Below are 22,268 nucleotides of genomic sequence, written 5' to 3'. Positions count from 1 at the left end.
GTTGTCTTGTCTGTTTACCCATCTCCTCCCTGTCTCCTTCATCCCCGTATTCCTCTACTTAGCACAGAGCCTGACCCATAGCAGGGCTCATTAAATATAAGTTAAATGGAAGGATACTGCAGGCTTCTAAAAGGAGAACTGCATCTGCCGAGGATCCGTTCATCTAGGCTTCCAGAAGGCAGGGATGGCGGCACCTGCTAAGGTTATGTTTGACAGAAACGAGTTTGGTCTTTCACAGGCATCTTACATTAAGCAAAGCTTGGGAATCATTCTGTGTTGAAAGACCCAGATGGAAAAATCAAGCCACAGTAGGCGGAAGCCAAGCTGAAGCAGAATAAAAAAGTGGGGAGGCCAAGAGGCAGTGAGAAAATGGAAAAGCAGGAGAGCTGAGCTCACAGCAGAGCAGACAAGGTCTGCATCTGTAACCATATGTGCAGTGAGAGTTGAAACTATAGTCCTGTGGGCTTCACCCTGCTCATTAGACCTAACGCAAATCACTTGGTGGGGAACACTCGACAGGACTGCAGTTTCACCCGTTGTCTTCCCCAACGTGGCTTCTTCCCCGTATTTAGTTTTATCGTTCTGCTTTGTTTGCATTTTAGGAAGAGTGACAACTATATGAAATGAATAGAATGTGAGCTGCTGTCTGTAAGTAAATGCTCCAGCTGTTGACTCAGTGCTCAGCTGCCTCATGAATCAGAGGCAGGATAAATCCACAGAGCTGCTGGTATCGGCAGAGGGTGCCTTTGATCATTCAGCACACATGTCTGCTCATGAAAAGCGGCTCACAGACTTGGAGATAATGTGGGGCTCTGCATATTGTATGACCTTAATTAAGGAAGGCTTCAGATAACTGTATCCAAAATACAGAATGATTTATATCTTTTTGCATTCAACAACAATGAACTCTTTACCTCCAATGACTGCCGAATCACTTCGAACTGCATTAGTGAGTGGTTCACGCTCATCTGTCTTCCCAAAGGGATCTGAAAGGAGTAAAAGACATGGGACTTCACTTCTCACTCAAGGCACTGGCAGGAAGTCTACAGTGTGGCACACCTGTAATGACACACCTGTGCATTGCACCAGGTGCCCTCATGTAGCCATGAGTTGACATGTTGCAAGGAACTCAAAAAACATGCACAAGCAGAAGGCATTGGAAGCGCACCATTCACACCCTAGAGTTCAATGGCCCTGTTCATTTATATGCAAGTTGTAAGATTAGAGGTTGAGACAGACGATGGTGGTATCCTGCCCACATGCCCTCACCCTGCCCCAGAGGTCCCTTGTTGCCTTGCTGGACAGTTTCTATGCATGGCATGCTGCTCTGCTTTAGAGTTTTTTCCAGATGCAAGAGAATTCTGAGTTCATTGTCAGTGAAGAACGAAAGTGCTAGAGAATTAACAGCCTTAGGAGCAGCCCTCACTGATGAGAGGAATTGTACCATATGTACATTACTGTATATGATATAAGAAAAAAAACATGAATTTTAAGGCACACAGACCTTAGTCTGAATCTTTGCTCTGTTGTTTGTTTGTTTGGTAATATTGAGCAAGACCTCTTTTTAAGTATCAATTTGCGTATGTATTAAAGGGGAGTAGTGACACTTCTATGTGTGCCTATAACGCATGTTAAATTTTCAGCACCACGTGGCTGCTACATACTTATGAACAGCCACTATTATTATCATTTTTCATTTAAACATTGGGAAGTGACTACAACATGAGTATTATTGTTCCCCTTTGGCAAAGAAGTAAACTAGATTGGAACAATCAAACTTTCACGTCCAAAGTCCTGCAGATCATTCACGGAAGAGGCATAATTCACACCAAAGCTATCCAATTTCCGCACTCAGGATCTTTCTATTACTCCTCTCTGCTGCTGGAAAAATACCAAGATTGGGGATGTGCAGGCAGCAGCAGAATTCCAGCCTCCATGTGATACATTAGTCCTGTCATGTGTCATTTAAACTTTCTTATCTGTCAGATGGTAAAAAGAATAGTCTTCACCTTAAAATATTTTGTAAGAATTACACAAGTTATTATAAATGTTTTTAGAATGGTGCCTGGGACAATGTGCTAAGTCTTCTTTCTTATTATACTTTTGCTTACTATTAATTACATACACATTAGCATGTGTATAAACATGTCCATCCTTGTCTCACTAGTGGAACATGAAGCCTCCTAATGAAAAAGCCAAGACACACACACTTCTTCATACTGCAGTCCTCACCACACGGCCATAGACACGCATGAAAGATGTTGAATAAGTACTTATTGTGTCTTTGAGTGAACAGAGTGTGGTAGTTTATGCTGTTTGTGGTGTACAGAGTTGGTCTTTTCCTAGGACTCTTGAAATTGGAACAGAAACTAACCAACATGAGAGAAAGGCTGATAGGATTAAATGGTAAAGGTATTGTAGTTAAAGAAGGGGTTGGCCATGGGGCAGGTATTCTGAACTGGTGGCATTGATAAGGTAGATCTGGTGGGAAAAACTTCGTTGGAACTTGATGTTATTATTAATAATCTCTGCACACCTGGACAGCCTTTATACATGCATTCATACAGGCAGAAAAACGTATATATATATATATATATATATACACACGTGTATGTATATATATATATATACATACACGTGTGTATATATATATATATATATATATATATATATACATAATGTCACCAATTGATAACGAGGTGATGATGATGATAGTGGGTGTTACAGACAGAGAGAGAGCAGGCAGGCAAAGAGAAGATGGAAAATGAGAAATCAAATGAGGCAATGAAAGGGAGAGAGGGGGAAGAGGTCTGGTGAAAGATAGAAGGCAGGAGGAAAGAAAGAAAAGAGAAAGGGAGGGAGAAAGGAAGAGAGAAAAATGAAAATATTTGGTTATTAGATCTTCTGTATCACACCATCCACTGTGCTCTTATTCTTGCATATCCCTGAGCTAGTCTACCTACCTAAAATGCCTCCTGCTTCTTTGTAAAGAGTCATGTGTGGCTTAATGATGGGAATCTATTCTGAGAAATGTGTCATTAGCCAATTTTGTCATTGTGTGGAAATCATAGAGAATGCTCACACAATCCTAGATGGTGCAGCCTATGACACAGTTAGGCTGTATATATGGTATAGACTGTTACGCCCAAGCTACAGACCTGTATAGAATGTTGCTGTATGAATACTGTAAGCAACTATAACACATGTGTAAGTATATGTGTACCTAAGCATATGTAAACATAGAAAGGACAGAGTAAAAATATGAGATTTAAAGAAAGGGTGCACCTGCATACGGCACTTACCATGAACGGAGCCTGCAGGACTGGAAGTTGCTCTGGACGAGTCAGTGGTGAAGATCTAGGACATTGCTCTACACTTCTACAGACTTTATAAACACACTATGCTTAAGCTACACTAAATTTATTAACATTTTTTTCTTTCTTCAATAATAAATTAACCTTAGCTTACTGTAACATTTTTGCTATATAAACTTTTTATTTTTTTAAAAATTTTTGATTTATTTGTAATAACAGTTAAAAGACAAATATCATACAACTATACAAAAACACTTTCTTTATATCCTTTCATTCCCAAATGCCCATCAGTGATAGACTGGATGAAGAAAACATGGCACCTATACACTATGGAATACTATGCAGTCATAAAAAAGGATATGGATGAATCTGGAAACCATCATTCTCAGCAAACTGATGCAAAAACAGAAACCAAACACTGCATGTTCTCACTCATAGGCGGGGTTTGAACAATGAGAACACATGGACACAGGGAGGGGAGCATCACACACTGGGGTCTGTTGGGGGTGGAGGCAGCAAACTACCAGGGCAAGTGTATACCTATGTAATAATCCTGCAAGATCTGCACATGTACCCAGGAAATTAAAGTATAATAAAATACTAATATCTATCTATATATAAAGATTATTTTCTATTTTTAAATTTATTTATTTACTTTTTAAACTTGTCTTTTTAAACAAAGACACAAACATACACACTAGGCTAGGCTTACATGGGTTCAGGATAGTAACATCGCTGTCTCCCACCTCCTCATGTGGTCCCACTGAAAGGTTTTCTTTCTTTCTTTCTTTTTTTTTTTGAGATGGAGTTTTGCTCTTGTTACCCAGGCTGGAGTGCAATGGTGCGATCTCAGCTCACTGCAACCTCTGCCTCTTGGGTTCAGACAATTCTCCTGCCTCAGCCTCCTGAGTGGCTGGGATTACAGGCATGTGCCACCATGCCCAGCTCATTTTTTGTGTTTTTAGTAGAGACGGGGTTTCACCATGTGACCAGGATGGTCTTGATCTCTTGACCTCGTGATCCACCCGCCTTGGCCTCCCAAAGTGCTGGGATTACAGGCGTGAGCCACCGCGCCCAGCCCAAGGTTTTCAAAGCCAACAGCATGCAAGAGCTACTATCTTCTATCTTAACAATGCCTGCTTCTGAATTACTTCCTGAAGAAAATACCCAAGGCTTTTATTGAGGAGTAAGCTTATACCAGAGTCACCACAAACATGTGCATAAGGTGTTGTACTAGGATCTTATGATTGCTACAATGATCTTATTTCTACCACCTTTCTCAGCTCTATTATAATTTTATAGGACACAGTCTATGGAGACTATGCAGACCATTATCTGCATACTGGTACATGACTGTGACTGTCTTCAAATGTGAGTCATCCATTGTGGTTTATTAGATCATCTAGATCATGGCCTTTTTTTTTTAGACTTAGTCTGGCTCTGTCACTTAGGCTGGAGTGCAGTGGCGCAATCTCAGCTCACTGCAATCTCCGCCTCCTGTGTCCCAGCAATTCTCTTGCCTCGGCCTCCTGAGTAGCTGGGATTACAGGCATGCACCACCATGCCCAGCTAATTTTTATAATTTTAGTAGAGATGGGGTTTCACCATGTTGGTCAGGCTGGTCTCAAGCTCCAGACCTCATGATCTGACCGCCTCAGCCTCTCAAAGTGCAGAGACTACAGGCGTGAGCCACCGCCTCTGGCTTCATGGCCTTTTTTCTTACTCCAACTTACAACGGTTCCTCCCTTACTGAATTTATGTACTACTTTTAATATTATTAACCAAAGTAATAACCTTGGTTATTACATATCATTGATTTTACATCAGATTTCCACATTTCTAGCAAACTTTGCTAATAATATATTAATACACATTAACCCAGCTAGCTACTTCTAACTCTCTAATATTTATTAAAGCTACAAACAAAATACTTCAAATCTAGTAAGATGACAGCTTCACTAGCAAGACTACAAAAATTAAAAATACCACCCCTATAACTGTGCTTAACGGCCACCTTCTACAAAGTAATCCTTGGGGTAGTTACTCATTTATTTCAACAGTACTTCTCTCTTCACAGTGTGTCTAAATTGTCTTTAACAATTTTAGAGATATCTTTTAGTTTTAATTCCCCTCTCAAAAAAGAATGACTCAGCTTAAATGCGTCTACCTATTTATATCATATATATATATACACACATCTCAATCTATATTTATAAGAATAGATTATAAGAATAGATTTATAAGAATAGATTATAAGAATAGATTTATATAGAATAGACATTTATGCCATATAAATATACATCTCAATCTATTCTTACAGCATAGAATTAATTATATATTATTCTATATAAATCTATTCTTATAGCATAAAATTTATTATATATTATAATTATATACATAGACATTGAGCAATTACCTATATCTATCTCTATGGAATATCTATCTATATAGAGAGATAGAGGGAGAGGGAGCTAACATTCCATAAGAACCTCCGTAAGAACTTCTACACTTATACCTAATGATTTCCCCATGAGGGGTTTTCACTGATTACTAGATATGCTACACTTTACCAGAAATTTGCACTTTAACGTAAGTATTTCCTTTTGTAATTGTCTTTTGTCTTCTGAACACTGCAAACCCTTCTCCCTAAACAATTGCCATGACCAGACTATTTATACATCGATTATTAGTTCATCTAAAAATATATTTGCTGCTTTTTCTAGATTCCACACCCCCCACAAACCCTGCTCCTATCTTTGCGCTAGCATTGCTCACACCGTATTATGACATAGTGCCAGGCAGCCAATGCCACACCCTCATTCCCTGAACCATCCCTTCTATCATCTTTACAGATTTCAAAAATTAGGAACTTTGAAAGTTTCTTATTTGTTGTTATCTCCGCTAACTATGGAAGTCAACACTGAGTAGCTGCTTAAAAGATGTGTGACGAATGAGGCAAGAAGAGAATCACAACAATCTCATCAAAGACAACTAAAATGGTATTTGAAAAATAAAATGGTGATACCTAAAGCAGTAAAGGAGTGGGCAATACATTGCTAGAAGAGTTGACAGAAATATTTAAATTCCTACTCACATTACAAATTTGTTAAAAAATTATTTCTCAAGTTTTGTTGTTGTTGTTGTTGTTTGAGACAGTGTCTCCCTCTGTTACCAGGTGCCAGGCTGGAGTGCAGTGGCGCAATCTCTGCTCACTGCAACCTCCACTTCCCAGGTTCAAGCAATTCTCCTGCCTCAGCCTCCCAAGTAGCTGGGACTCAGGCACACACCACCACACCCAGCCAATTTTTGTATTTTTAAGGAAGATGGGGTTTCACCATGTTGGCCAGGATGGTCTCGATCTCTTGACCTTTGTAATCTGCCCTCCTCAGCCTCCCAAAGTGCTGGGATTACAGGCGTGAGCCACCATGCCCGGCTCTCAAGTTTTACAAAATATTGGACTGAGCACTAAGGATCTCAGGCTAAAGGTCTTGGCTAAGAGTCTTGCCATATAAAACAGAATGTTTCTCAATGTATTACCCAAGATATTAAAAATCCCTTTGACTTGTTAAATGATATAAGATGTCCCAACTTTTATCTTCCTACGAAAACGTCCTGACCTATCACAGATCATTTCTGGAGGAATTGTGCCTGTAAGAGAAAATTATCATGGCCCAAAGTGTTTTATAACAATGGCCCTTCACCACCTACCACTATTGTTCTTAGTGTGAGCTGGGAGGCAAGGGAACGGTAAGACAATACCATGGTAAACTAGGAGCTTTACCAAACATCTCAGACCTAGCCTGTTCATCGCCACTACTTACAAAATTTGTATTTATTATCAATATTAGCAGTAAAATCTGAATCAAATAAATATCCTGTGGATTTAGAAAAAGCATCCTGGAAAAATCTGACAATACCCCCTCATCCATATACAAACTATTTTAAAGCATAATCAAAACGATGACACTATTATTACTGATTCTATCTATATTATATTGGCCTGTTGATATATGTTGATGTCTTGGTTTTATCCCAATGTATGAATCATTTTTTAAATCAGTGCTTATGATACTTTAACATCTTGAGGACCTTGCTGGCCAGGGAGACACTGCCCCTCTCAGGGCTAGCTAATTCCTAGAGATAGCAAACAACATGCCTACAACCATGCCTTTTATATACAAACCAATCAATCCAGAGCCCCAATTCCCCAGTAACTCACGTACTTAACTTACACTCACCAACCCAATATTTTTCTTGCCTTAAATCACTCAAAGCCAAGTATTAGACAACTAGAGATCACCCCTGTAGCACACAGATCCTGCCCAAGTTATTTAAACTATGCAATTTGAACTGGCTCAAGCTTGCCTACCTCCTTTCCCCTTTCTCTTTCTGCTTCCTGACCAAACCTGTCACTTCTCCATGTGGCTCTCAGTGGTATAATATATCTCCTTTTCTGGAGAACTATAAGAAAAAAACCTTTTCTTTTAAAGGCAGTCATCTCATGCCTGCCACCTTATCATACCTGATTAAAACAAAATCCCAGATACATTTTAAGACACCCAAAATCACAGTGACTAAGAAAACATAGAAACGGCACTTAGAGAGTGGTGAAGCAGAGGATGTATGGATGATGGTGCTATGGGGATTTCCTATTTTTAAGAAAGGCTGATTTAATTTATTTTGGTTAAATATTCAGAAATAGGATTCGAGTTTTAATATTTTGAGACACATCCCTACTCTTTTCCATAATGGCTGTACCAATTTGGATTCCCATCAGGAGTGTACAAGGGTTCCGTTTTCTGCACATTCTCTCCAACATTTGCTATTTTTGTCTTTTTGATACTAGCCATCCTATTATCAGCTGTGAGGTGACATCTCATTGTGGTTTTGATTTGCATTTCCCTGTGGATCAGTAATGTTAAACACCTTTTCATGTACCTGTTAGATGTTTGCATGTCTTTTGTAGAAAAAAAAAAGCCTATTCACATCCTTTGCCTATTTTTTAAGTGTTTTTCTTTTTTCTTTTCTTTTTTTGCTATTGAGATATATTAATCATTTTTATCCTTTGGATACTAACCCCTCATCAGATACATGGTTTAAAAACTTTTTTTTTCCATTCTGTAGGTTGACTTTTCATTTTGCGAATTGTGTCCTTTGCTGTACAGAATTTTTTAGTTTTATGCAGTCCCATTTGTTTATTTTTGCTCTTCTTGATCTTACTTTTGGTGTTGTGTAAAAATATATATATTTTCGAGACCAATGTTAAGGAGCTTTTTCCTTATGTTCCCTTCCTGGAGTTTACAAAATCTCAGGTCTTACATTTAAGGTTTTAATCCATTTCAAGTTAATTTTTATGTGGTGAAAGACAAAGGTCCAATTTTGTTCTTTTACATGTGGATATTCAATTTTCCCAGCACAATGTATTGAATAAGCAACATTTTCCCCATTATGTGTCTTTGGAAATTATGCCAAAAATTAATTGATTATATAAACCTGGGTCTATTTCTGGCCTCTGCATTCTGTTCCATTGGTCTATGTGTCTGTTTTATGCCAGTATTATGCTTTTCTGATTACCATGGCTTTACAATATAGTTTGAAATCAGGGAGTATGATACCTCCAGCTTTCTGCACTCGTGTGTTCATTGCAGTGTTATTCACAATAGCCAAGATAAGGAAACATCCTGCCTGTTAATGCTTGAATGAATTAATATATTGTTTCATATACACACACAATTAGAAATTATTCAGCACTTAAAAAGGTCATGCCATTTGCGACAATATGGAATAAGCTAGAGGACAGTACACCAAGTGAAATAAGCAAGACAGAAAGACAAATACTATATATGATATGACTTACATGTGGAATCTAAAAAAGTAAAACTCATAGAAACAGAATGGTGGTTTTGCAGGGGCTGGTGTGTGGAGGAAATGGGGAGTTGTTGGTTAAAGAGTACAAACTTTCAGTCAAAAGATGATAAATTTTGGTGATTTTTTTTTTTTTTTAGACAAGAGTCTTACTCTGTCCCCCAGGCTGGAGAGTAGTGGCATGATATCAGCTCACTGCAACCTCTGCCTCCCGGGTTCAAGCAATTCTCATGCCTCAGCCTCCAGAGTAACCGGAGTTACAGGTAAGGTACCTGCCACCATGCCCAGCTAATTTTTGTATTTTTAATAGACATGAGGTTTCACCATGTTGGCCAGACTGGTCTTGAACTCCTGACCTCAGGTGATCTACCCACCTTGGCCTCCCAAAATCTTGCAATTACAGGCATGAGCCACCACACCCGGCCCAAATTTTGGTGACCTAATGCACAGCATGATTACTATAATTATTCATACTGTATTATTTACTCGATATTTGCTAAAATTGTAAATTTTAAGTGTCCTCATCAGATATGCACACGTATACACACACACACAAAGGGTAACTATGTATGGTGATAAGTGTTTTGATTAATTTAATTGTGACAATAATTGCACAATGCACATATTTATCATATTATTACATCTTACACTTTGAAAATATATAATTTGTTTTTGCCAATTATTTCTTAATAAAGCTTAAAAATGTTTATTTAATCACATGAATTATATTAGTACAGGAACCAGCTCGCTGCCTCCCTGTTCTCTAAACACCTCAATTCTCAGAGTAGTATCCACTTCAACAATAGTGACTATGTACACACACATAAACACACACACACCACATTATATATGAGTATAATAAGCAAAGTACACAACCATGCATTTAGTTCTAATTACTCATTCTCTCAAAATAGTAAAAATTGAACTACATCAAATATATATGAAAATCACCCATGAAATATCATAATCATAATTTTCAACCACCTGTAATTATGCAAGGTAAAAATTGAGTCATATTAGCCAATGCTTTAATCTGGAAGCTTCTTGAAGACACCAAAAGTAGTGCTAGTGACAAAAACTCCCTTGTGCATTCTCTTGAGTGTACCTGATGAAGAATGCACCGTGGTCACCGCGTTCACATCTGAGTCCACCATGAAGCCACAGCTGGATTCTGTCAAGGTCCCATGGACAGTCACCGGCGCAACAGTGGCATGGCGCAGGGCAGCCTTCAGTGGTGCTATGTGGTTGTACTGGACGGAAGTCATGCATCCAACAAAACCCAGGGCATTTGCTTTAGCAACCTCAGTGTCCAAACCAAGATTCTCTGCAATGTAAAAGACAATCAGAAGCCCTTTATTTTTTTAATTCTTCACATGTTGCTGGGTCCTCTTCAAGTAATGTCTAAAATTATAGAAATTACCTCATTATTCTTTGAGTAAAGAAAACCCTCCCCTATCTCTTTGTATCTCCTTTCCCCAACTCCACTCCCAATGCAAGCATCAATATATCAACCACATTTCACTGAAAACTGTCAGGGCCATCTCTGCTTTGAGATAAAAATGTTCCAAACTTCAAAATTTTCATTCATGTATTTTATGAACTGTAACAAAGACAATAAATCTGTTCTATACTCTAGGAGTTTTATAGAATTTGTGTCATTATCCCCATCACCATTTATCTTTGCATGCTGGTGATTAGTGCAAGCACACTATGATGTTCATTATGAACTTCTCTCAAAAACGTAGCTAGAGGAAAAAAAAAATAAAGGGGTAGAGAGATTAGAAGTCAACACTGTCCTTCCAAAGATTTATCGTGTAAATTACTTTAAGCCACCTGTGTAGACTGACCTTCATTCAAGATTTCCACCTGCTTGCTTCTGTCCATGGAACTGATTGGTGTGCATGGGGTTTTATGGTAGCATTCAACTTCCTAAAGTATTTTTGAGACTTTATAAAAGATGAACATGCAATAATTTGGGATTCATAGCAAGATCAAATGTCTCATTTTCTTTAAGATTTGTGGTAAGATTACTCAGTTTTCCACTTATTTTTCTTAAAAGGGTCATTTGAACAAACTGCTATGATGCAATTATATAAAACTGCAATGCATAATGAGCCATTTTTTTTCCTAAGAAGTAATAGTCTTAATATACCAAGATGGTTTAAATGGTTATTTATTAAGATAATTTGTTTGTTTTCTGAAAGACGGTAGGAACTCTCTCATCCACCAAGTGTAGATTATGATTTTATTTTCTTTCATAAATGGTCAAACAGTCTCCATTGATCTGTAAGCATGCATGATGTTAGCAACATTAAGGAAGAAACGTGATGAGGATATGGAAGATGAGAGATTAACCTCCCTTAATACTGCCTTTTCTAAGTTTTGCTTTAATTTTACTCTCCTCCTTCAATATCCATGTCAATGTAACCAATTTATCATCTCTGTCTTCTTACATAAAAAAAATAAAATTGTGTATTCATGTTATGTGGCTGCTTTGACAAATTGCCCCAAACTTCAATGACTGAAGACAGCTTACAGCACAAGTGTGTTATCTTGCAGTTCTGTGGATTTGAAGTCTGCTATAGCTTTCACTGGGCTAAAAATCAAGGTGTCAGTAAGGCTGCATTTATTCTAGGGGCTCTGGGGGAATACTACATTTCCTTGCCTTCTCTAGCTTCTGGAAGCCACCCACATTTCATGACTTCTATAGACTCCTTCTCTATTTCAAGGAAAGCAATGTTACATTTCTCTGTGTCTTTCTTCCAAAGTTACTTCAGCCTATAATTCTCTTGTCTATCTCCTTCTTTTACTTTTAAAGACCCTTTAGATTATACTAGATTCATCCTGATAATACAGGATTATCTTCCTATTCCAAATACAGCTGATGAGCAACATTAATTATATTTGTGACCTTACTTCCTCTTTGACACATAGCTTAATATATTCTTTGGTTCTGAGGTTTAGGATGCAGACATAGTTGTGGGCCATAATTCTATCTACAACTTCAGGTCTGAGATTTTGTGAGAACTTTCCCAATAATGATAATGAAAATCCAATAATAATGTGAAGTGTCACTTCTTCAAATATAAACGAACACTGAGATGTATGAGGAAATGTCTGTCTTCCAAATATTCAAATAAATCTCATACAGAGTTGACATATATTTTTACTTATTTATGAAAGAATCACATATGTTTGTTTGTTATGAGCTTTAAAAGACTGTGTCCCACATGAAGCATCTCACAAAAAACTTTAATGGACTGGATGCTTTTTGGCACCAGAACTCAGTGTACCCAGATACAATTCACAATATGGATTAGGCACAGCTTGGTAGTTAGCAAGAGGTAGAGTTAAAGATCAGAAATATTTAAAGAAAGAGGCAGAAGACAAGAGAAGAGGAGCATAAACTGTCATGAAGTTTTTGCATTGCAGGATTTCAGAATTGTGGAAAGTGGTAAGTCACTGTACTTCCACCTGAAGGGTCTAAGTCAATATTGCCAGCTCGTATTCCCAAAACTCAGTGGGAAAGAAGCTTACATAGTGTCAAGGTCCTTGGGGGACATCACTATAGTGACTGTCATGGATACATACCCCAGGTATAAGAATATGTGCCCAGATAAGTTGGGGAAAATGCCAGCAAATGGACATTCTCGCCTTGAATGAAGAACTGTTTTAAATAAAGCCCTATCTCTAGGGAAGTGTGTTTCTTCTAGATGGATTATCAGGACAGAGACCTGGAGGTATTTCTGAAAATGAATGAAAAGAAAAAGAATCGCTGATAGGATAAAATGTTCTTGGCATGAAGCTCGAAATTATAATTTCTCAGATTCTTACACAGATGGAGAGGATAAAAACAAAAATAAAACAAAAGTTAGGAAGGTTCTAAATGGTTTTAGTTTCTCATAATAGTGTTCAAAAATAAATATAGTAATATTACTAATAGTAATAATACTATTATGTAGTAGTATGTTATAATAATTTTCCAAAATCAATGATTTTAAAGCTGCAAAATACTCAACATTCACCACTTACTGAATAGCTACGTACAGCTGTAATAATTGTTGTCAAAGAATTATTTCTGTTACCCCCAAAATTCTTCCAGGTGTGTGTTCTCAACCTTCCAAATTTACAGATGAGGTAACTGGGACTCAGAGAAGTTCAACGATGTACTGAAGATCAGATAGCGGGGTTGAGATTTAAACCCAAGTCTACATGATTTTAAATGCCCAATTCTAAGCATTGCAGCCTAAAAAAGTCCAAGATATTTCCTGTATGCTATATGGAGTAAAATAATTTTACATAAATTATCTAAAAATGGGTTGTGAAAAGTACAGAAAGCACAAGTTCTTTTGGTTAAAAGCCTCATAGAATTTACTATGTATTATATTAAAGACAAATGTATTTCCTAATTTGTTTTTCTGTTTTTAGGTTAAAATTACATTAGATTCATACACAGTTAGATGAAGGGACTGTTTTATATGCTCTGCTAGAGAATGGATGTTGAAGACAAACTTAATAGTGAATGTGGCTCTTCAAAAGCTGATAAAATGGGAATGCAAGCAAAGTCCACATCATTGAAAAATACCAGTATTCTCTTTGTTGTGTTTACCAAGATTTTACACTAACTTAATCTTATCCCAAAAGGAGAATTACAATGTTCAAAAGTCGTCCTATTATTGCCTTAAGAAACCAAAGGTATCTTGTAAAGGAAAAGCAACAGCATATCCAAATTTCTAATTTGAAATTGACTTAGATTCTCTCACTCAATACATTTCAAATATCATCAAATACAGTTCTTGATTCTCTTTTGATTTTAGTCCTATGCCCTCCAATGATGATGGAAAAACAGCATGGGCTTCTGACAGGTACAAGTTGGAAATTAGCCAGACTTAATTTGATGAATCATGAACTTGCACATGTGATGTCTGTTTCCACATTTCTTCAATTTTATCCACTATAAAATAGAAATAACAGTACCTGTCACATGAATTGTATCAGAAAGAAATAAAATAAAAGTCAAATTTATAGCTCAATAACCATTATTGCATCTTTGGTGTTTTTATGTATTTGTTTAGTTTTTGTATATATTTACGTTGTTCAACATGATGTTTTGTAATATGTATGCATTGTAGAATGGCTAAGTCAAGCTATTTAACATAACATGGGGAATTACCTCACATACAATTTTTGAGTGTTATAAAAAAACTTAAAATCTACTCTTGACAATTTTCAAATATATAATATATTTTATTAACTACAGTCACCATGATGTATGATAGTTTCCCTGAACTTATTCTCCAGAACTTATTATCCATTCTAACTGAATGTTCATCCTTTGACTAACATCTCACCGTAATAAATGCATATTGTTAGGAGGAGGAAGAGGAGTGGTAGTTAGGAGTAGAGGTAGAATCTTTGACTCCTCCTATTATTCATCAGTTCCAAACTCTGTTGACTGGCTTCAGTGGCCCTCAGCATTCCCAAGTATTATTGCATTTAGAACTAAGATGTAGATGCTAATATGCTTGCTGTGAAAATCTATAAAATTACCATTTACTACTGATTCAAAATTGAACAAATGTAGCACTCAAATTTTGAGTGACTTGGTTAATTTATTCTAAACTAACCTTTTTTGGGCATCTAAAATTTCACTTTCTACATTATTTCGTAAACACCTTTATTTCTTGTAAGTAAAGCGATGCTCCTCTACTAAATCTAGTAGATCTGTGATGCCAGAGAAAGTAGCATAGAGCCAGTTTTAGCCTCAGAATGCACAACACTTTACACAGTCACAATTGTTTGACAAGAAGAGAGTGATAGAAGAAATCCAGGCTAATTTTGTGCAAGCAGGTTTGTGTGTGCATATGTGTGGATTTTTACATGAAAGAAAGAAGAAAAGATCAGCAATTTGCTAAAAACAGACATTGCTCTCAGCTGTGACATGACATTTTCTATATGTGAAAAGTTACTTACGACACTTGAATCCTAAAGTATCACAATACAAAGCCATACAGACCCATTCAACAGGGGCTTATAAGAGTAAAATGTTGTATCGAGATAAAATCTAAATAAGCAGAATCAATGTTAATGAAAGGCATGAGCGGTGGACACAAATAAAAATTGTTCCCTCTGGAGTTCATTGTACCTTTTAGGTAAGGAACAAACAGTCCAAAAACTTAACTACAAAAAATGCCAAAAGTCCAGGAAAGAAAGAAATAAATCTTTCAATCCTGAAAGAGGATTGTCAAATTTGGTTAAACACACACACACACACACACACACACACACACACACACTTGGCATTTTCTTACTGCCGTTATACTTATCATGTTATGCTCATTTGTATGTCCTATATAAATATTTCATCCTTGTAAAGTGAGAAAGTGAGATAATTATACATAATTTCCAGTTAGGAAAGACAAGATACGTAAGGTCAAGTTATTGTTTAAAGCAAATTAGCCAGTCCATGGCCAAGTCAGGCCTGGAACCTAGCTTTCATGGCCATAACCTCTTTTTTTTTTCTGGTATGCTACACTTGACACGTTTCTGTAGGTATACGACATGGAACTATTGATAAGCTAAACAGGAGTGTATTTATTTAGCCTGACTTAACAGCCACTCACTGACTAACACCCAGTCTCCCACCTACACATCCAACCTCTCTGCTGTGCATGATCTGAGCTAATTTGCTCTTCCCTAAAGAGGCAAACATGATTTCCTCTGCCTGGAAGAATGTTCTGTTCCATTATAACCTGGATAACTTCTGTACCTGCTCTGCAAAACATACATTTAATTAATGGCCACCTAGATAGCCAAAGCTCCATGTTTGATAGTGGACTTACGATGGCTAGCAAACATATTTCTCCTATCTCTGTGAGCTTTAAATCATTTTGGAGGATTAATTTTGTAGACCAGCAACAATTTCAGGCAATACATCTTATAGTAGAGGGAGATCCTTATGTCTATGGGAATGTGAAAAAGATCCTTGACAAATCTAGGGTAGCAGTGATCAAATTCAGAATGCAAAATAACTTCCAGGAAAATGTGCATTTATGGATCTCTACTCATTCAGAGGGTGTGGTTGAGGATGGTTTGCAAGAATCCACATTTTTTTTTTTAAGACGAAGTTTTGCTCTTGTTACCCAGGCTGCAGTGCAATGGCACGATCTCGGCTCACTGCAACCTCCACCTCCTGGGTTCAAGCAATTCTCCTGCCTCAGCCTCCCGAGTAGCTGGGACTACAGGCATACACCACCATACCCAGCTAATTTTTGTATTTTTAGTAGAGACAGGGTTTCACCATGTTGACCAGGATGGTCTCGATCTCTTGACCTCATGATCCACCCGCCTCGGCCTACCAAAGTGCTGGGATTACAGGCGTCAGCCACCGCACCCAGCCCAAAAATCCACATATTAAAGAAAATATTCTCAGGTAATTATGATATAGATGGTTCATAGACCACTTTGCTTTGAGAAACATTGATTTTAAAAAGATTCCTTGGAATAAATAAATGTAAATAAAGGCTTAAATGATGAATAGAAAGTAATTACATGTTTCAGACACAAAACCTTCTCAAAGCAAAGAGGGAGTTAGTGTGTCACATTTCGTTGTTTAAGACAACGAAAAACGAAGTTAACTCTTTTTTAAAAGATGATGTTGAAGAGATAGGTAGGAGTTACAGTGAGTTAAGAACTTCCGTATTCCTGGCCAGGCACGGTGGCTCACATCTGCAATCCCATCACTCTGGGAGGCTGAGGCAGGCAGACCACCTGAAGTCAGGAGTTTGAGACCAGCCTGGGCAACATGGTGAAACCCTGTCTCTACTAAAACTACAAAAATCAGCCAGGCGTGGTGGCACACCCTGTAATCCAAGTTACTCAGGAGGCTGAGGGAAGAGACTCATTTGAACTTGGAGGCAGAGGTTACAGTGAACTGAGATCAGGCCACAGCACTCCAGCCTTGGCGACAAGAACAAAACTCTGGGGGAAAAGAAAGAACTCCTTATTCCTGAGGCATTTTGCTTAGTTCTATTAGGCTGCCTTCACATTGCCATTATGTCTGTCATCCTCTTCCTGCTTTAGGAAAGGCTGTCCTCTTCAGGACTTCATTCACATCAACCAGAACACAGTGCCTAATACACAGCGTCAAGCCAATATTAGTAAAAGAAATTAGTGAGTGAAAAAATAAATATCTCTTACCATCATCAATAATGGCAACTAATCAGTGATATGCGTGTGTATATATGTATGCATTTCAAACTTCTTCATTCTTGACCTTGATAAACAGTTTCTTTACTTTTACATTTACATCCATAGCATGTTATCTAGAACTCTCTTCGATGAAGCAAGCCAAGTTCTGATTAGAACTTCATTAATATTTCTTTCAACTCTGCCAGAAGTGCACAGGGGATATTTCTCTCCATTTCTCTCAGCATTTTAATACCTAAAACTGAAATAAACTGTTGATATGGAACGTGACTGGCAATACAAGCCTGGTTGCCACACATCACGATGTCTGTTCTGTTTATAGTGACCCCACAAGCCTTACAAGGCAGGGTCTGTGCACTGACTCTTCACACTGCCCACTGGCCTTCCTCCAAGCATTGCATGGCAGGGTCCCTTCCTTCAGGCGCCAGACTGAAAGACCTTTCCTCACAGAGGACTTCAGTGGACACCTTCCTAAGAAGCACTCCTCTCTTCTTCCACGGTCTGATTTGTTACCATTAAAACCAGTTGGTTTCCCTTCTGATTCTTTTTACTAACTTCATAATTGTATGTGGGTCCATGTGTGTGGTTATTGAGTCTTCCTTTATGTACCACTCTAGATCATAAATTTCATGAAGAAAGGGTGCCTGTTTTGCTTATAACTAACCACCTATTTCTCTATTTTGTTGGGACAGGGTCTTGCTGTCACCCAGGCTGGAGTGAAATGGCTAGATCATGGTTCACTGCAGCCTCAACCTCCCAGGTTCAAGCAATGCTCCCACCTCAGCCTCCCCAGTGGCAGGAACTACAGGCACATGCCACCATACCTGGCTACTTTTAAAATTTTTTTGTGGAAAAGGGGTCTCACTATGTTGCCCAAGTGGTCTCAAAATCCTGAGCTCAAGCAGTCCTCCCATCTGAGCCTTCTGAAGTGCTAAGATTACAGATGTGAGCTATCATACCTGGCCTTACTTCTTAGCAAAGTACCTTGGACACAGAAATTGGAAAATAAATGCTTTCGAATGATCAAATGGGTCCACATTGCCTAAGGCCTGGCACTTCACAGGTCTTCCATGAGCCTTCTTATATAAAAATGCATACATACTGATAGATGAAAGGATGAAGAAATAGATAGATAGATAGATGGATATTAGTAATACAAGAAGTCAAAAAAATAACAAAATGAATTTCGTAAACAAACCTTCTAACATTTGAAAATTCATTATTTCAACCGAACAACTATCTGGCTTAATTAATTTTTCATTTTTTAATTGGGTTGCTTGGTTACATACATTATATAAAGGCCCATGGATGGATATAAGACAGTGAGTGCTGAATCAGTAAAACCTTAGCTACATATCCAAATTAAAAACTTCTAGGTCTTATACTCCTAATGACAATTCTGCTTATTTTTATGTAAAAATCACTTTGTTGGCATAAAGATTGGGACTTGAAGGCCAGTTGCCGTGACTCACTTCTATAATCCGAGCACTGTAGGAAGCTAAGGCAGGACGATTGCTTAATCCCAGGAGTTCAAGACCAGCCCTGGCAAAATGGCAAGTCTCATCTCTGTAAAAAGTGTAAAAACTAGCACGGTGTGGTGCTGTGTTTCTGTAGTCCCAACTACTCCATTGGTTGAGGCAGGAGGATCACTTGAACCTCGGAGGTTGAGACTATAGCCATAGTCAGGCCACTGCATTCCCACCTGGGTGACCGAGCAAGATTCTGTCTCAAGAGAAAAAAAAAAGGAATTTGCAAGTTGATAAGAAATCCCATTTCTTTGGGCATGAAAGAAACAAAAATAACTCCTCCTAGGCTGTCATTATTTATTGATGTGGAGTCAAAACAAGTGACTCACCTGTACTGGTTTACACCTGTGCTATTTACTTTGTTAAAGAGCAAAGTGAGGGTACTGCATATTCCAAGAGAGATTTTTAAAAATATTTTTTATTGCACTTTAGGTTCTAGGGTACATGTGCAGAACATGTAGGATTGTTACATAGGTACACGGTACATACAGGACAATGTGGTTTGCTGCCTCTATGCCTGTCACCTACATCTGGCATTTCTCCCCATGTTATGCCTCCCCAACTCCCTGCTCTCTGTTGTCACTCCCCTAGACCCCCCCAACGAACCCCAGTGTGTGACATTCACCTCCTTGTGTTCATGTGTTCTCATTGTACCACACCCGTCTATGAGTGAGAACATGTGGTGTTTAATTTTCTGGTTTTGTGTCAGTTTGCTGAGAATGATGGTTTCCAGATTCATCTATGTCCCTGCAAAGGATTGGAACTCATCATTTGTTATGGCTGCATAGTATTCCATGGTGTATATGTGCCACATTTTCCTTGTCCAGTCTATCATCGATGGGCATTTGGGTTGTTTCCAAGTCTCTGCTATTGTAAACAGTGCTGCAATGAACATATATGGGCATGTGTCTTTATAACAGAATGATTTATAATCCTTTGAATATATACCCAGGAATGGGATTGATTGCTGGGTCAAATGGAATTTCTATTTCTAGATCCTTGAGGAATCGCCACACTATCTTCCACAATGGTTGAACTAATTTACACTCTCATCAACAGTGTAAAAGTGTTTCTATTTCTCTACATCCTCTCCAGCATCTGTTTTCTCCAGATTTTTAAATGATCACCATTCTAACTGGTGTGAGATGGTATCTAAATGTGGTTTTGATTTGCATTTCTCTAATGACCAGTGATGATGAGCATATTTTCATATGTTTGTCAGCCTCATATATCTCTTCTTTTGAAAAGTGTCTGTTCATATTCTTTGCCCTACTTTTTATTGGGTTTGTTTGTTTTTTTTCTTGTAAATCTGTTTTAGTTCTTTGTAGATTCTATATAGCAACCCTTTGTCAGACGGGTAGATTGCAAAATTTTTTCCCATTCTGTTGTTTGCCAGTGCTTTCTAATGATTGTTTCTTTTGCTGTCCAGAAGCTCTAGAGTTTAATTGGATCCCATTTGTCTATTTTAGCTTTTGTTGCCAACGCTTTTGGTGTTTTAGTCATGAAGTCCTTGCCTATGCCTATGTCCTGAATGGCTTTGCCTAGGTTTTCTTCTAGGGTTTTGATGGTGTTAGGTCTTATGTTTAAGTCTTTATTCCATCTGGAGTTAATTTTAATGTAAGGTGTCAGGAAGGGGACCAGTTTCTCCTTTCTGCACATGGCTAGCCAGTTTTTCCAACACCATTTATTAAACAGGGAATCCTTTCCCCATTGCTTGTTTTTATCAGGTTTGTCAAAGATCGGATGGTTGTAGATGTGTGGCATTGCCTCTGAGGCCTCAGTTCTGTTCCATTGGTCTATATGTCTGTTTTGGTACCAGTACCATGCTGTTTTGATTACTGTAGGCTTGTAGTGTAGTTTGAAGTCAGATAGCATGATGCCTCCAACTTTGCCCTTTTTGCTTAGAATTGACTTGGCTATGAGGGCTCTCTTTTGGTTCGATATGAAGTTTAAGGTGTTTTTTTTTTTTTTTTCATTTCTGTGAAGAGGGTCATCTGTACCTTGATGGGGATAAGGTTGAATCTATAAATGACTTTGGGCAGTATGCCATTTTTACAACATTGATTCTTCCTAATCATGAGCATGGAATATTTCTCCATCTGTTTGTGTCCTCTCTTATTTCTCTGACAGTGGTTTGTATTTCTCTTTGAAGAGGTACTTTACATCCTTTGTTGGTTGTATTCCTAGGTATTTTATTCTCTTTGTAGCAATTGTGAATGGTAGTTCGTTCTTGATTTGGCTCTCTTGAAGTCTCTTATTGGTGTAAAGGAATGCTTGTGATTTCTGCACATTGATTTTGTATCCTGAGACTTTGCTGATGTTGCTGATCAGTTTCAGGAGCTTTTGGGCTGAGATGATGGGGTCTTGTAAATATACAATTGTCATCTGCAGATAGAGACAATTTGACTTCCTCCTTTCCTAATTGAATACCCTTCATTCTTTTTCTTGCCTGATTGCTCTGGCTAGAACTTCCAATACTATATTGAATAGAAGTGGTGAGAGAGGGCATCCTTGTCTGATGGCAGTTTTTAAAAGGAATGCTTTTAAATTTTTCCCATTCAGTATGCTATTGGTTGTGGGTCTGTCATAAATAGCTTTTATTATTTTGAGATATGCTCTGTCAATATCTAGTTTTTTGAGAGTTTTTAGCATAAAGGGCTATTGAATTTTGTCGAAGGTCTTCTCTGCATCTATAGAGATAATAATGTGGTTTTTGTCTTTGGCTCTGTTTATATGGTGAATTACATTTATAGACTTGAATATGTTGAACTATCCTGGCATCCCCAGGATGAAGCCTACTTGATTGTGATGGGTAAGCTTTTTGATGTGCTTTTGCAATCGGTTTGCCAGTATTTTATTGAAGATTTTTGCATCTATGTTCATCATGGATATTGGCCTGAAGTTTTCTTTTCTTGTTGAGTCTCTGCCATGTTTTGGTATCAGGATGATGGTGGTCTCATAAAATGATTTGAGAAAGATTCCCTCTCTTTGTATTTTTTGGAATAGTTTCAGAAGGAGTAGTACCAGTTCCTCTTTGTATGTCTGGTAGAATTCAGCTGTGAACCCATCTGGACTGGGCTTTTTTTGGTTGGTAGCCTGTTAATTGCTGCCTCAACTTCAGCCCCTGTTATTGGTCTATTCAGGGTTTCAACTTCTTCCTAGTTTAGGCTTGGGAGGGTGCAAGTGTCCAGGATTTTAACCATTTCTTCCAGGTTTACTGGTTTATGTGCATGGAGTTCTTGGTAGTAATCTCCGATGGTAGTTTGTATTTCTGTGTAATTGGTGGTGATATCACCTTTATCTTTTTTTATTGAATCTATTTGATTCTTCTCTCTTTTTTCTTTTATTAATCTGG

General features: G+C 37.9%; 1 protein-coding gene across 1 annotated transcript in view; it reads right to left on the bottom strand.

Moving 5' to 3' along the window:
* Positions 1-22,268, bottom strand: part of CNTNAP5 (contactin associated protein family member 5) — an 875,887-nt gene that overhangs the window by 2,748 nt on the left and 850,871 nt on the right. The window contains exons 22-23 of the mRNA XM_008999044.5: positions 10,285-10,503; positions 915-986 (exon numbers count right to left, since the gene is read on the bottom strand). Coding sequence (XP_008997292.1) covers positions 915-986; positions 10,285-10,503 — 291 coding nt within the window. The remainder of the gene's footprint in view (positions 1-914; positions 987-10,284; positions 10,504-22,268) is intronic.

The sequence above is a fragment of the Callithrix jacchus genome, chromosome 6, assembly GCF_049354715.1.
Source record: "Callithrix jacchus isolate 240 chromosome 6, calJac240_pri, whole genome shotgun sequence".
Lineage (NCBI taxonomy): Eukaryota > Metazoa > Chordata > Mammalia > Primates > Cebidae > Callithrix > Callithrix jacchus.
Note: the sequence above shows the minus strand (reverse complement) of the source record. Positions and strands in the feature narration are given on the sequence as shown.